This window comes from Phyllobates terribilis, unplaced genomic scaffold, assembly GCF_046119375.1.
Source record: "Phyllobates terribilis strain yellow unplaced genomic scaffold, ASM4611937v1 Scaffold_8__6_contigs__length_399053987, whole genome shotgun sequence".
NCBI lineage: Eukaryota > Metazoa > Chordata > Amphibia > Anura > Dendrobatidae > Phyllobates > Phyllobates terribilis.
The window spans coordinates 27,824,115-27,840,076 of record NW_027362768.1 but is presented as its reverse complement, the minus strand read 5'-3'; the positions used below and the strand labels follow the sequence as shown (position 1 = coordinate 27,840,076).

The 15,962-nt window shown below is 45.5% G+C and overlaps 1 protein-coding gene across 1 annotated transcript in view; it reads left to right on the top strand.

Annotated features, from left to right (window-relative positions):
• The window catches only part of KIF14 (kinesin family member 14), a 97,185-nt gene that overhangs the window by 13,232 nt on the left and 67,991 nt on the right, over positions 1–15,962 (top strand). The window contains exons 2-6 of the mRNA XM_073642891.1: positions 5,933–6,906; positions 9,250–9,504; positions 10,036–10,120; positions 11,946–12,044; positions 14,845–14,897. Of these exons, the coding sequence (XP_073498992.1) occupies positions 6,059–6,906; positions 9,250–9,504; positions 10,036–10,120; positions 11,946–12,044; positions 14,845–14,897 (1,340 nt within the window). The 5' untranslated portion in view covers positions 5,933–6,058. The remainder of the gene's footprint in view (positions 1–5,932; positions 6,907–9,249; positions 9,505–10,035; positions 10,121–11,945; positions 12,045–14,844; positions 14,898–15,962) is intronic.

Sequence of the window (15,962 nt, the reverse complement as noted above, 5' to 3'; positions counted from 1 at the left end):
CAAGTGGAAGAGGAGGAGGTGGTGGATGATCTAGTAACTGACCCAACGTGGCAGGAGGACATGCAGAGTGAGGCCAGCAGCACACAGGGTGAGGGAGGCAGAGTACCCCAACAGGCAGGCAGAAGCAGTGTGGTGGCCGCACACAGAAGGCAGGCAACAGTTCCCCGTAACACCAACACAATGGACGTTGCCAGTACAACCTGTAGGTCTTCCAGAGTCTGGAATTTTTTTAAAGACTCTGCTGATAACCCCAAAAAGGCCATTTGTACCAGCTGCCATGCCAGCATCAGCAGGGGTGACAAAACTACCAGCCTGACCACCACCAGTATGATCAGGCACATGGCAGCAAAGCACCCGACTTTGTGGGGCGAACCCCAGGGTCCATGACCAGTGTCAGCGGGTGTCACCACTTCTTCTTCCGCTGTTGTGCGTACAATAGAACCCCCTGTTGTGTGTGCAAGGCAATCCCCTGTCCATACTGCATGCAAAGATGCCCCCTCCTCTCAGTCTTCACTTGTTATGGCAGTTTCTCAAGAAACAGCATCAACGTCCACGTCCCACGGCAGCGTTCATTTGTCCATATCCCAGACCTTTGAACGAAAGCAGAAATTCGCACCCAACGCCCCACAGGCCACAGTCCTAAATTCGCACAATTTTCGACTGCTTGCTTTGGAAATGCTGCCTTTTAGGCTGGTGGAGACGGAATCCTTCCGCAACCTTATGGCGGTGGCCGTCCCTCGGTACTCGGTCCCCAGCCGACACTATTTTGCCCGGTGTGCCATCCCCGCACTACACAAGCACGTGTCCCAAAACATCTGCCGTGCCCTCAACAACGCAGTTACTGGGAGAGTCCACCTGACAGCGGACACGTGGACAAGTGCTTGTGGCCAGGGACACATAGTGGAAGCCGGGACCCAGTCAGACCTTGGGACGGAACACATCCTCCCCACACCGAGGATTGCGGGCCCTATGTCAGTCAGAGTTGCCCCCACAGTGTACAGCTCCTGCGCATCATCCTCCTCCTCCTCCTCATGTTCAGCCTCCATCTCAGATATCACCACATCAGTTACAAGCTGGAAGCACTGCAGTACTGCCTCCGCCAAGCGGCAACAGGCTGTGCTGAAACTCATAAGCTTAGGTGATAAACCTCACACTGCTTGTGAGTTGTGGACAGCTGTGAAAGAGCAGGCAGGTCTGTGGCTGAGACCGCTGAACCTACATCCAGGCATGGTCGTGTGTGACAATGGCCGTAACCTGGTGGCGGCTCTGAGGCGAGGCGAGATCACACACGTACCATGCCTGGCTCATGTGCTTAACCTCTTGGTTCAGCGGTTTCTTAAATCCTACCCCGAGTTGCCAGATATGCTCGTAAAAGTACGCCGCCTGTCTGCTCATTTTCGCAAGTCGGCTACAGCTTCCACCGCCCTTGCTGTGTTGCAGCAGCGTTTGCAGCTTCCGTCACACCGACTGGTGTGTGATGTCCCCACACGTTGGAACTCTACCGTTCACATGTTGCAAAGGATTTGTGAGCAGAAGAGAGCAGTTGTGGAGTACCAGCTGCAACAAGGCCGTCGATATTCAGGTCAGACTCCACACATAAGACCTCAGGAGTGGACCTGGATGTCTGACATATGTACCATCTTGACAAACTTTGAGGAGTCCGCCAAGATGGTGAGTGGCGATGACGCCATCATTAGCGTCAGCATTCCACTTGTCTGTCTTTTGCAACGCTCTCTGTAGAGAATTAAAGAGGAGGCATTGCAGCCAGAGTATGATGAGATGGATCAAGAAGCCGTAGCGGTCGATTACACACAGCCCAGCCTCATCTCATCCCAACATGCATTGTGGGACAATGAGGGAGAGGAGGAGGAAGAACAGGAGCTTGTATCATGCGCTGTAGACGGTAGTACCTGTACAACTGTCATACCGTCGGTTCAGCGTGGGTGGCCTGAGGACAGGGGGGAGGAGGAGGAGGAGAGTATGGTCAGTCGTCATCTTGGTGAGGACACGGAAGTCTTGCCCGTTACCAGTCTGGCACGCATGGCTGACTTTATGTTACGCTGCCTTAACCGTGACCCTCGCCTTGTCAAAATGTTGGCTGACAGTCATTACTGGTTGGTGACACTTTTAGACCCCCGCTACAAGGAGAACTTTCACTCTCTTATTCCTGAGGTGGAGAGGTCTACAAAAATGGGGCAGTACCAGAAGGCCCTTGCTGCAGAACTGTTAAAAAAAATTCCCATCTGAACACGCTAGCGGCAGAGGTCACAGTTCGTTGCCCAACCAAGGCGTACATGCGAGATAGACGCAACTCCAATCCAGCAGAGGCAGGGGAACACTGTCAACGTTCTGGGACAGTTTTCTCAGACCCTCCCTTCGGACTGACCCTGAGGCGCGGGGTACTCTCACAAGGAGTGGAAAGTTTCAAAAGATGGTGAGGGAGTACCTTGCCGACCGTACCAGCGTCCTCCGTGATTCCTCTGTGCCTTTTAATTATTGGGTATCCAAGCTGGACACTTGGATTGAACTCGCTCTGTACTCCTTGGAGGTCCTGGCCTGCCTTGCCGCTAGCGTGTTATCGGAGCGTGTTTTTAGTGCCGCTGGGGGAATTATAACTGATAAGCGCACTCGCCTGTCAACTGACAATGCTGACAAGCTGACCCTTATCAAAATGAACAAGGGCTGGATTGGGCCAGACTTCTCATCACCACCAAATGACAGCAGAGTAACATAAAGTCAAATTCACTGTGTTATTTCGGGAGGTGTATTCCCATGCACCGCTTCACACCCACACATGGGTATACGCTTCCTCATTTCGGCTGTTTTATGTTTTTCTCCTTATCCTCAGCCTCCACCACCACTATACCACCAGGGTGACCGTGGTCCATGTTGCCATTATTGAAAGTTCCTCTGTCCTTATTTTTGTCAGCTTTTGCTTGGAAGGCATAAGCAAAGACTGTGGGAGACCCACTCCCCAATAATGGTAATAATATTTTTAAGATGCTGTACTGTATGGCTCCTGTAAGGGGCATTAAAACCGTCTTGTTAAGCTACTGCGACCTCCACCACTTTTCCAAGGGGCATTAAAACAGTCTTGTTAAGCTACTGTGACCTCCACGTCTCTTCCGAGGGGCATTAAAACCGTCTTGTTAAGCTACTGTGACCTCCACCACTTTTCCAAGGGGTATTAAAACCGTCTTGTTAAGCTACTGGGACCTCCACGTCTCTTCCGAGGGGCATTAAAAGCATCTTGTTAAACCACTCTGAACTCCACAGCTCTTCCAAGGGGCATTGAAATGTTGTTTTTAGTTAACTCTAACCTCCACGACTCTTCGAATGGGCATTGCATTTCCTCCTAATTTTTGGCAGCTTTTGCTTGGAAGGCATAAGCAAAGACTATGGGAGACCCACTCCTCAATAATGGGAATAATGTTTTTAAGATGCTGTAATGTATGGCTCTTGTAAGGGGCATTAAAACCGTCTTGTTAAGCTACTGGGACCTCCACGTCTCTTCCAAGGGGCATTAAAACCGTCTTGTTAAGCTACTGTGACCTCCACCACTTTTCCAAGGGGCATTCAAACCGTCTTGTTAAGCTACTGCGACCTCCACGACTCTTCCAACGGGCAGTTCCTAATTTTAGTCAGCTTTTGCTTTTCAATGCATAGGCGAACACTAAGGGAGACCCACTCCCCAATAATGGGTAGAAGGTTTTTAGTACGCTGTAATCCACGTCTGTTTCAAGGGGCATTGCAGTTCATCATAATTTTTGGAAAGCCTTCCATTCACTGCTTAGGCCAACAGTGCACAGGAGACCCAGTTGCTATAAATGGAAAAAATGGTTTAGTTAAGGCCCTCTGACCTCCATGTCACTTCCAAGGGGCATTGGAGTGCCTCTAAATTTTTGGTAGGCATTGCACTCACTGTATGCCCTATAACTGTGTAGCCGAACCGCTCCTTTTGGTACAGAAACATACCCTACAAGACATGTGTGGTTGACTGGCCTGATATTGATGTGAATGGTCCCTGTTCCTCCTGCTCTTTCTCCTTTGCCACCACCTCATCCATCATTTATCACCTGAAGCTTTGTTTTAACAGGAGTCATAGAACTGGGATAGTAGCAGGAAAACATCCAGCAACCCTCGGAGGAGGTAGGATATGCGCCAAAACGCTGACCACCTCAGGCCTAGCCGCTACTACATACATGCGTTTGCATTCCAAGAAAACAAAGTAGATGCTAACTGCTATCATCATCATCATGCTCCTCACCTTGGCACTCTCAACTCCCCTGATGGAGAAGCCAGGGCCCACCGGAGGAGTCTGGTTCTCTGGTGGGCTCGTCCAATGCTGCCCTAAAGCAGGCCAGGCTAAGAAAAGTGTGTGGGAAGGTGACAGGAGAAATAGGGGCGGCTGGGGACCGTTTATGGACACCCGGCCGCCCCCAGGTGGTTGGGGACCGTGTGTGGACACCCGGCCGCGGGGCGGCTGGGGACCGATTATGGACATCCGGCCGCTCCCTGGCGGCTGGGGACAGAGTGTGGACACCCGGCCGCCGGGCGGCTGGGGACTGAGTTTGGATACCAGGCCGCCGAAGCAGCCATGAGGTAGTGGCCAGCTTCGGCCTACTCCAAACTAAAAGGCCCCATTTCAAGTGCAAGCTAGCAGTATGGCATTGCAGCCTGGTGGTGGGTGGGTGGCAGGCTGCACACTTACGCTTGCATTGAAAGAAAACAAAGCAGATGCTAACTTCTATCATCATCATCATGCTCCTCACCTTGGCACTCTCAACTCCCCTGATGGAGAAGCCAGGGCCCACCGGAGGAGTCTGGTTCTCTGGTGGGCTCGTCCAATGCTGCCCTAAAGCAGGCCAGGCTAGGAAAAGTGTGGGGGAAGGTGACAGGAGAAATAGGGGCGGCTGGGGTCAGTTTATGGACACCCGGCCGCCCCCAGGCGGCTGGGGACTGAGTATGGATACCTCGCTGCCGAAGCAGCCGTGAGGTAGTGGCCAGCTTCGGCCTCCTCCAAACTAAAAGGCCCCATTTCAAGTGAAAGTTAGCAGTATGGTATTGCAGCCTGCGGCAAGGATCACTTCTGATGGGCACACTTTTAGGCAGTGACCTGGGAGTCAGAGATGCTTCCAGGAGTCTTCCCCATGCTGTTCCCATGTCTTTTCAGCACTTTATGCATGTGTCACACAGCACATGGGCAGATAAGGTTGTAAAATGTTAAAATGACGTTTCCCGGTGAATGCATTTGTCACGGTTGAAAGCAATACAAAAGTGCAAAAACGCATGAAAAATGCTACTTGTGAACATAGCCCAAGGTGTGGAGAAGTATTTTTGTTTTTGGTTATTTATTTTACCTTATACACAAGTCTTTACCCTGGAAAGGATTTTCCTTAACATATTTCACAGGAAAGCAGTTTGTTTCGTTTTTGAATGTTTTATTGTGAGCCCGTAAAAGTGGCTTAATACCTCTGACCACGTTGTTGACAGCAGTGAACTGGGGGTCAGAAATGCTTCCAGGGGCGATCCCCATGCTGCCCCCATGTCTTTTGAGCACTGTCACTATCGTTTTGGGCACTTGTTAGGCTTTCTACAGACTGCCAGGGGTGCCGCCGCAAAAATGCTCGGGTCTCCCATAGACTAACATTGGGCTCGTTGCTCGGGTCGAGCACCCGAGTATCACAGTGAGCTCGGCCCGAGCTTCAAGCACCCAAGCATTTTAGTGCTCGCTCAACACTATTGATGACCTATCTTTAAGATTGATGTGGTTCCAACACATTAAACACTCTAATCCGCAATCTCCAGTATTTTGCCCTTTCATGTACCAGGCAGAAACCAGGCGATACCAGCAGATCACAGAGTGTTCCAGCAATAATCCATAAAGTATAAATTCATGTTTGATCACTAAGTATTATTTTCTTTCTTTCAGGACGATGGCGCCCAGTGCATCCAATGGATAACTTTTCAGACCCGATGACGGAGCTTTCACCTTCTTGAAGACGTGATTAAACTTTAGTGAATTTTTCCTACTAAGTGGTGTTAAAACTGTAAAGAAATGTCACATAAAGTTTGCCACCCTGCTAATAGCAAAGAAATAAACAGAACGTACGTCATTTCTGCTTGTAACAATGTCCGATCTCCTGGAAATCTAAAGCTGCAGCGCAGGGAGACTATGGTGAAGAGTTCTCCTCACATGGAGCAGCCGTGTCAGGACAAGGATGTCATTCAGCGGGATGAGCTGGAAAAGCGTTTGACTTTACAGAGGCGGCCTAGAACTGGATCCATTGAAAAGGATGATCTGGAGAAAGATGTAAAGTCAACTGACAAGTCCAAGCCAACACCATCAGTGACTAGCACCAATGATTCCTCCGGTCGGACCGAATTAAAGACTAAACTGACCAATGTAAACGGAAAACCATTCCATCCTAAATCTCTCTTCATTAGCCATAGAGCTGCAAATCCGCACGTGAATGGATCATCAGATCACGGAAAGTTTCAAAGCTTGAAGAACACAAAGGGAAATGATTCTGACAAAAACGTGCAAAATGTGCGCAGTTTTGGCCAAGACTTCACTAGGACACCAGGTGCAAGAAATGGAAATCTGGAGAACCAAAAAACACCAAAGAGTGGGACCTCAGGTCTGATGAGATCAGCATCAACTCGTGAAATAAAAAGCCCGGCGGTCACACCAAAACGTCCAGTAGGAACATTACCGGTGGCCCACAAAAAGTTGTCTTCTATGGTTGGCCTGGGTGAAAAGACTCGGGAAGCAAGCTTTCCATCTGAGGCTCTGCATAGAAAAGATGAGAGTAGTAGTCATCATGCTACCACAGTGGATGATTGCCACAAGGCAGAAAACTGTGCAGTGACTGTAGCAGTGAGAGTCAGACCATTTAGTGGCAGGTAAGTAGATCACCCACCGCACATTGTGAGCATCACACAAGTCACAATGGAAATTTAAAAGGGCTGTCCGGTGAAGGCATGTTTTTGCCTATCCATAGGTGAAGGGACCTGGGATAGGTAATAGACCTGCACTGATCAGCGGAACGGGGAGCTTTAAACCCCGTAAGAATGGAGATGCTGTTCATACGCTTGACCTGTGCACCATTCATTTAGTATGGAGCTGCTCAGCGCTGTGCTTGGCTTTTTCCGGATACTACATAGAGAATAAATAAAGCAGTCTTCGGACATCCGACCTGCCGCACCATCTTGTAATGGGGTTAAGTTTCCTGATCTGCTGATCAGTGCAGGTCCCAGGGGTAGGACACCCATTGATCAGGAATAGGTGATAACTTGTTTTACCCAGAAAACCCCTTTAAGGTTCTTATTCTTTTTCCACAAGGGAGTTCCTTTTTATATCTTTTTCTTTTTTAAAAAATCCTGAAATGAAAAATGTGTAGAGCAGTGTCATTATCTTATTTCCATTGTGAAGCATTAAGTAAAACCACAAACTGATCCTTCAATCAATTTCTCAGTCTGTGTGCTCTTGGAGTGAAAAATGTAAAAACCAGTAAATGCTATAAGAATCCTAACTGCGGAGGAGACATGTCTGCGCTCGCTCAGGTATGGCGGCCTCTGATCTTGTTATATGAACACTTTCTGTGTTTGTTGAATATTGCCATAGCTCCTGTTCACACTCAGGTGTGTCCTTTTGATCTCCATTGGTGATGTATGCGTCTGCACCTTATCTAAAGTGCAGTACCAGCAGTGGCCACTAAACAATGTATGGCGCTGCGGTGTTCCTTTTCATGCATTGTCAATCATAACTGAGGGAAGACCCCCAATATACAAATGAGGAAGCATAGGGTGCACCAAACTGTTGGCCACACCAAGGGTGCACCAAAGCCTCCTCATTTGCATATGAATTTTAAAGTTATTTTCTCAGGCACTATACCAGTAACAGGTCAGTAATAGTATGATTCTTATTGGGGCTAAGTTCCCTACAACACTGTATAGCCCATTTAAAATACATTTTAGGAGTGACTGACTCCATTTAGGGCAACCTGTCAGTGGGATCACCCCTCCTAAGCCATTTATATGGGCATGTAGGTCATAGGAATCTGAATAAAGTTACACCTTCATATCTGCGATCTGATATCTTATTCCAGAGAAATTCACATTTTTCTTATATGTAAATGAGCTGTTCCTGACTGGGCTGGACACTGATCTGCATGAGATCTGCCTCCAGAGATTATTATAAATAAAAGGGGCATTACTAGTGTGAGAGATGTAGCTCAGGAGAGCCGACTGTCAGACATTACATGTCTCACACTGATAACACTCATTTTAAAGGGAATCTGTCACCCACTGGCACTTGTATGTCCTCTAATATGGGCATACAGGTGATAGAAATGTAAATCTATACCTACCTGTATGTCTCATATTAGAGATGTGTTGCTTTGAAATGTCTTTTTATTCCTACAAGTTTCTGATGTGTTCCAGTCCCGGGGCCTGGAAGAAATCCCACCTCCTGTGGTAATTACAATGTTCCCCCCCCCCTCCCCTGCATGTCACAGTGCCTGGATTTGGCTGCTGCAACTGCCCATCACAGCGCACTGTGACATGCAGGGGAGGAGGGAAACATTATAATTCACAAAGTAGGCGGGGACTTCTTCCAGGCCCTGGCTCCACAGAATCAGAAATTTGACTGAATAAAAAGACATTTCACAGCAAACAGACCTCTAATATGAGGCATACGGGTAGGTATAGATTTACATTTCTATCACCTGTATGCCCATAGTAGAGGTCAGATAACTTCCAGGGGGTGATAGATTCCCTTTAATTTACAATAATCTCTAGAGCAGATTCTGGCCCAAAATTCTCAACAGCTCATTTACATATAACTAAAATGTGTATTCTTCTGGAATAAGACGTCGTATCACAGATAACTAGGTATCATGGTATTCAGCTTCCTATGACCTACATGCCCATATAGACAGCTTAGGAGAGTGGATCGTACTGACAGGTTCCCTTTATCATTCCCTATTTAGGACTCTTCTTGCTAGAGCAATGTGTGACCATAGTGTTGTTCTCCCTTACCCACCTCCCTTGTTCTCTTCATTACTGAGGGTCCCAGCAGTCGAACCCTCATCCTCACATATTTATCACTTCTACTGTGGATAGGTGATAAGTTTGAATATGTGGACAGTCACTTTAAGCTCAGTTTACTCTACCAGCTGGTAAAGTTTAATGTAAGTGATTTTTTTTCACCTTTTTACTCTCCTGAAATATTGATTACTCTTCCAGGGAAATGAATGAGAAGGCCGCTCAGGTTGTCTTCATAAATGGGCAGGAAACCATCATACAATATCCAGACTCCAAGCAAAACCACAGCTTTCTCTATGATTTCTCCTTTTCGTCCTTTGAAAAATCTGATCCCAATTATGCAAGTCAAGAAAAAGTGTACGAGAAGCTGGCTGCTCCGTTGTTAGACTGGTCGCTGCTGGGATACAACACCTGCCTGTTCGCCTATGGTCAGACTGGATCTGGAAAATCCTATACGTATGTAGGACCTGAGCATTGTGGGGCAGGTTTATCGGTGTGCTGCTGCGCAATAAAGGGGTCCAGCAAAGTAGGGTACATTCACATGCCGTGCTATATACATGGTTGTTTTTTTCGCTGTAGTTTTCCAGCAGTTTTTTATAAGGGGTTGTCCACTACTAAGACAACCCCTTCTGACTCTGAATGTTTGCCCCCGTTAAAATAACACTTCTACTCCCCTCCCATGCCGGTGCTGTTCCAGCGGTGTTTGCGCTGGCTCTCCCCGGGCTCACATGAGGTTATGTCACGTGACCCCGACGCCCAATCAGCGCTGGCGTCACTGTCCCCGCCTTCGGATGTATAAGTAATTAAGAGGGAGCGACACCTGCGGCTGCCGCTCGCCTCTGTTCATCGCTTATACTCTTTAAAAAATGATTGGCATAGATAATTTTACTGCCGATTTAATCATCGTTTGAGGTCACAACTAGAACGATCTTGAACTAAAAATGTGCTTGACGTTTATTTGTGGTTGATGACTCTTCTTTTTTGCAGTATGATGGGTTTTGGTGAAGAACTAGGAATTATACCACGGTTTTGTGAACATCTATTTTCCCAGATTCAGACAGTAAAGCAGAAGGTACAGACATTTATTTTATATTAATCACTTTACTAACATAATATAACAGCTGTACTAATGTACATGTCACCATTGCTTAAAGGGAATCTGTCACCCCCTGGCACTTATCAGACCTCTAATATGGGCATACAGGTCATAGAAATGTAAATCTATACGTACCTGTATGCCTCATATTAAAGGTCTTGAGGCTGTGATATTTGATTTTATTCAATCAGGTTTCTGATTTGTTGGGGACTGGAAGAAATCCCTGCCTCCTGTGTGAATTACAATGTTGCCCCCCTCCCCTGCATGTCACAGTGTCCTGTGATGTGCAGTTGCAGCAGCCAAATCCGGGCACTGTGATATGCAGGGGAGGGGGAAACATTGTAATTAACACAGGCGGCGGGGATTTATTCCTGTCCCCTGGCCTGGAAGGCATCAAGAAATCTTTTTGAATAAAAACAAATTTCACAGCAAATAGACATATAATATGAGGCATACAGGTTGAAATGTAAATCTATACCTATCACCTGTATGCCCATATTAGAGGTCAGATAAGTTTCAGGGGGTGACAGATTCCCTTTAACTTCAGTTGTTTTTTTATATTCTTTTGTGAGCTCATAGATCCTTGGTTTTACAATAATAATCATTTACCTGTAGCTACAAGGATCTGACATTGTGCATGGAGAGGTGCATTGTACTGTCCATTGTGCAGTTTGGTCTCCTTGTGGGGCAGGACAATAACTTTTGATATATAGTTTTAGGATTTTAAAGGCTATTCTCAAAATTATAAAGTATTCTGTATTTCTGTCCGGACGAAATTAACCATATGTGGCAATGAAACATACTGGTAATGCTGTCAGACAAGCATGCTCAGATGCACCAAATGACCCTGTGTACCAGGGCTGTGGAGTCGGTAAGTCAAACCTCCGACTGCTCAATTTCCACGACACAGACTCCCTCATACATGGCTCATGTTTAAGTAATAAATTTACTGCAGCACAGATTCATCTCAGCTAAAAGTCTAGACCCTTAGATAGGAATAGGGCAGACATTTATAGGACATTTCATAACTTTCCCAAATTCTTATGAAAAAAATATTCCCCACAAACTGCATTGAACTACTGTACCTAATTTATTATATATTTTATACCGACTCCACCAAAATGGACACAGACTCTCCGACTCCACAGCCCTGCTGTGTAGTAACACATCTGACATCCTGGTTGAAGCACAGCTCTGCTATGCTATGCTGAAGATCCCATTGATATCAGCTGCATTTTCACTTAATGATCCTGTCTTAATTCATGTAAAACTGATACACATATGACCCTATCTAATAGAACATCCATTAGTCACTCTCACTGACCTGATAGCCATGTTGTAGCACAGCGCAGCTCTGCTATGCATGCAGCTGAGAGCAGGAGCGTGCTCTGAAGATCCCCAGGAACCAGCAATGAAATGTGCAGTCAGTAAATAGTAATGAAGTTGGGTCAATATAGTGGATCACTTTTCACTTCATCCATAGAAATAAAAATTGCCCATATGGAGAGCTATTTATCTGTATCAGAAAGCAAACAGAAGAGCAGAGGAAGGGGCCTGCAGCACTGAGGAGAAGCAGTGTGCTGCTGGGAAATGTAGTCTTACCAGTTAAGATTAGGACTGCCCATTCAGCTCCGTGAGGACTACACTGAGGGGTAGATGAAGGTGAAAAAAGGCATTAAGGTACAAGAAAGAAACCTCATGTTGGGATTGTACTGTGTACTAATAGTAGTCATGCAGATACTGTGCTTCGTAAAAATATTGCCACTGTGGGAATAACCCTTAATCTGTGTTTTGTGAACAGATCTCCTTCCATTTGGAGATGAGCTACTTTGAAGTGTACAATGAGAAGATACACGACCTCCTGGTTTTTAAGGCAGATAACGGACAGAAAAAACTACCGGTAGGTATCTTTCCTTGCTCATTATGATAACGTTTTGCAGCTCTACTCTTCGGGCTACATTGCAAATGTACATCTGCAGATCTTAAAATTCATCGGCAACTCTATGACTAATTGTCTCGTGTATCCCCAGCAGTAGAGTATAAAATGTTTGCAAGGAGTTGCTCGACCATGAAACCACAAGGCCACAAAGCGTGCGCATTTATAGGGTCACAGGACTACCAGTATACTTGGCACACATTTTTCTTAGACCACACATCTGGTGCTGCAGCTTGGCTCGGGGTCTATCCATACCTGGTGGTTTTGAGAAGGATTTAGGTGTGGGTTGCATGACGAGATCCACATCTCAAACATGTGAATTGGGTTTCTACAAACCTGTTTGCATGCAATAGAAAAAAATCTGGGGAGAAATTTGTAGCCCCTATATAAAAACACCCACTGCCAAAAATGCTGGAAATTCCACACGGAAAATCAGGATTAGACATGTTAAATAGCAACAGAGCCAATCACTATACTGCTGGAAACCCACATCAAGTGTAAAGCCCACCCCATACACCTTAGCTGAGCAATGGCTCGTCCAGCAGCCATCTTGGCCGTCTCTCCTATACATAGAGCGCTCACTTTTTCTTCTGTGAGAGCCAGGCCCAGTGGTGGCTTATCTCTGGCAGTACAAAATCAGACCTGTCAGATACTTCCACATTAATTAATTGTCCAGGGCTCCCATACACATGAGACAGTCAGGTGGACCCCTTGATATCGGTGGGTTTGGCCAACATTAGTATAATGTATGGGGGGCTTAAACCTGGGATTTCTGCTTCATTCTGACATTAGGATGTGAGGTTTTATATAAATTCTATCTATCTATCTACAGTGCTGGCCAAAAGTATTGGCACCCCTGCCATTCTGTCAGATAATACTCAGTTTCTTCCTGAAAATGATTGCAATCACAAATTCTTTGGTATTATTATCTTCATTTAATTTGCTTGCAAGGAAAAAACACAAAAGAGAATGAAGCAAAAATCAAATCCTTGATCATTTCACACAAAACTCCAAAAATGGGCCAGACAAAAGTATTGGTACCCTCAGCCTAATACTTGGTTGCACAACCTTTAGCCAAAATAACTGCGAACAACCGCTTCCGGTAACCATCAATGAGTTTCTTACAATGCTCTGCTGGAATTGTAGACCATTCTTCTTTGGCAAACTGCTCCAGGTCCCTGATATTTGAAGGGTGCCTTCTCCAAACTGCCATTTTGAGATCTCTCCACAGGTGTTCTATGGGATTCAGGTCTGGACTCATTGCTGGCCACCTTAGAAGTCTCCAGTGTTTTCTCTCAAACCATTTTATAGTGCTTTTGGAAGTGTGTTTTGGGTCATTGTCCTGCTGGAAGACCCATGACCTCTGAGGGAGACCCAGCTTTCTCACACTGGGCCCTACATTATGCTGCAAAATTTGTTGGTAGTCTTCAGACTTCATAATGCCATGCACACGGTCAAGCAGTCCAGTGCCAGAGGCAGCAAAGCAACCCCAAAACATCAGGGAACCTCCGCCATGTTTGACTGTAGGGACCGTGTTCTTTTCTTTGAATGCCTCTTTTTTTTTCCTGTACACTCTATGTTGATGCTTTTTCCCCAAAAGCTCTAATTTTGTCTCATCTGACCAGAGAACATTCTCCCAAAACGTTTTAGGCTTTCTCAGGTAAGTTTTGGCAAACTCCAGCCTCGCTTTTTTATGTCTCGGGGTAAGAAGTGGGGTCTTCCTGGGTATCCTACCATACAGTCCCTTTTCATTCAGACGCCGACGGATAGTACGGGTTGACACTGTTGTACCCTCGGACTGCAGGGCAGCTTGAACTTGTTTGGATGTTAGTCGAGGTTCTTTATCCACCAACCGCACAATCTTGCGTTGAAATCTCTCGTCAATTTTTCTTTTCCGTCCACATCTAGGGAGGTTAGCCACAGTGCCATGGGCTTTATACTTCTTGATGACACTGTGCACGGAAGACACAGGAACATTCAGGTCTTTGGAGATGGACTTGCAGCCTTGAGATTGCTCATGCTTCCTCACAATTTGGTTTCTCAAGTCCTCAGACAGTTCTTTGGTCTTCTTTCTTTTCTCCATGCTCAATGTGGTACACACAAGGACACAGGACAGAGGTTGAGTCAACTTTAATCCATGTTAACTGGCTGCAAGTGTGATTTAGTTATTGCCAACACCTGTTAGGTGCCACAGGTAAGTTACAGGTGCTGTTAATTACACGAATTAGAGAAGCATCACATGATTTTTCAAAGGGTGCCAATACTTTTGTCCACCCCCTTTTTTAGGTTTGGTGTGGAATTATATCCAATTTGGCTTTAGGACAATTCTTTTTGTGTTTTTTTTCATTGAAGACAAATTAAATGAAGATAATAATACCAAAGAATTTGTGATTGCAATAATTTTCAGGAAGAAACTGAGTATTATCTGACAGAATTGCAGGGGTGCCAATACTTTTGGCCACCACTCTATCTATCTATCTATCTATCTATCTATCTATCTATCTATCTATCTATCTATCTATCTATCTATCTATCTATCTATCTATTCTTCTATCTATCTAATTATGCTTGTGAACAGACATTTATTAACATGTATTATATGTTGTTGGCTTTGGGAAATTGCTAAAATTCGGTGACTTCACATGTATTTAGGAAAAGGATCTCAGAAAGTGACCATCACATAGAGACATGATCATATCACTATGGGTGAAATTCTCAGAATAAAAAATAACATTTTCCTTTAACCAATGTCTTCCATTGACAGCTCCGAGTCCGAGAACACCCCCTGCTGGGTCCGTACGTGGAAGACCTGTCCACGTAAGTAGTAGCACCTAGGGCAGCAAGAGTCTGTTTATTAATCCCTTGCTCTGTTTGTGGCACCACTAGCATTTAATAAGGGGGCATTTTTTAAACATATTATATATGTTTCTATAATATTATATTTGGTACATATACCTTAACTGTTTAATTTATAAGAATTTATTTTTGACAAAAAAAAAAGCAATTCATCTGTGCCAATTATAATAAGTTATGCTGTTTTTTTTTTTTTTTTTTTTTTTTTTTTTAAAGTTACAGTTATGACTACCAAATAGTGTATATTAATATTTTCTGAATTCTATTTAAAGAGGTTGTCCGGCACCCCATCCATCATCTGTTCCTAGCTCCGGCGGTTGTTGGCTGTAAGCACTGTGAATGGACTTGCTAAGTTTAGCTCCATTCAGTGTGTAGTGATTGCTGCTGGGTGCTGAACTGTTCTGCAGTGCTCCGCAGCTGCCTCTACACCGTGGATGGAGCTGCACTTTATGCTGCCTGAGGTTATAACATCTGATCGTGAGGTGCCGGGGGTCAGACTCTTGCTGATGTCATAAAGCTGACCAGTCCCATGGAGATGTCACCAATATAATATGACCGGACAAGACCTCTAAAGGGGTTGTCTAGAATTAGAAAAACAGTTTTGCTTTTCTTTTAGAAACTGGGCCACCCCATGGGTCGTGCATGGTATTGGGGCTGAGCTGCAATCTCATGCATCACCCATGGTGAGGGTTGCTGTGGTTTCTGAAAAGAATCCTGGACAACCACTAATCAAGGTTTATTTTTTGTGGAGACAAAAAAAGTGTGAGTTTTATATTTTGTTTAATTTTTCTTTTTAGTTACTATTTGTCTTATGTCTACATGCGAGTTCATTAGCCCCATACTAATAGTATGCTGGCAGAAGCTAGGGCATGCCTCCCCATACCCCAACAAGGGGACACCTGGTCAGACACCCCCCGGTCACAGAGGATCCCTACCCACACTTCTAACAAGAATGTTTGTCGTGTCTTGAAGCGGTTAACACTTGATGGTGAAGGCACAGTTGTAATGTCTTCGGTGCATTAATCACTA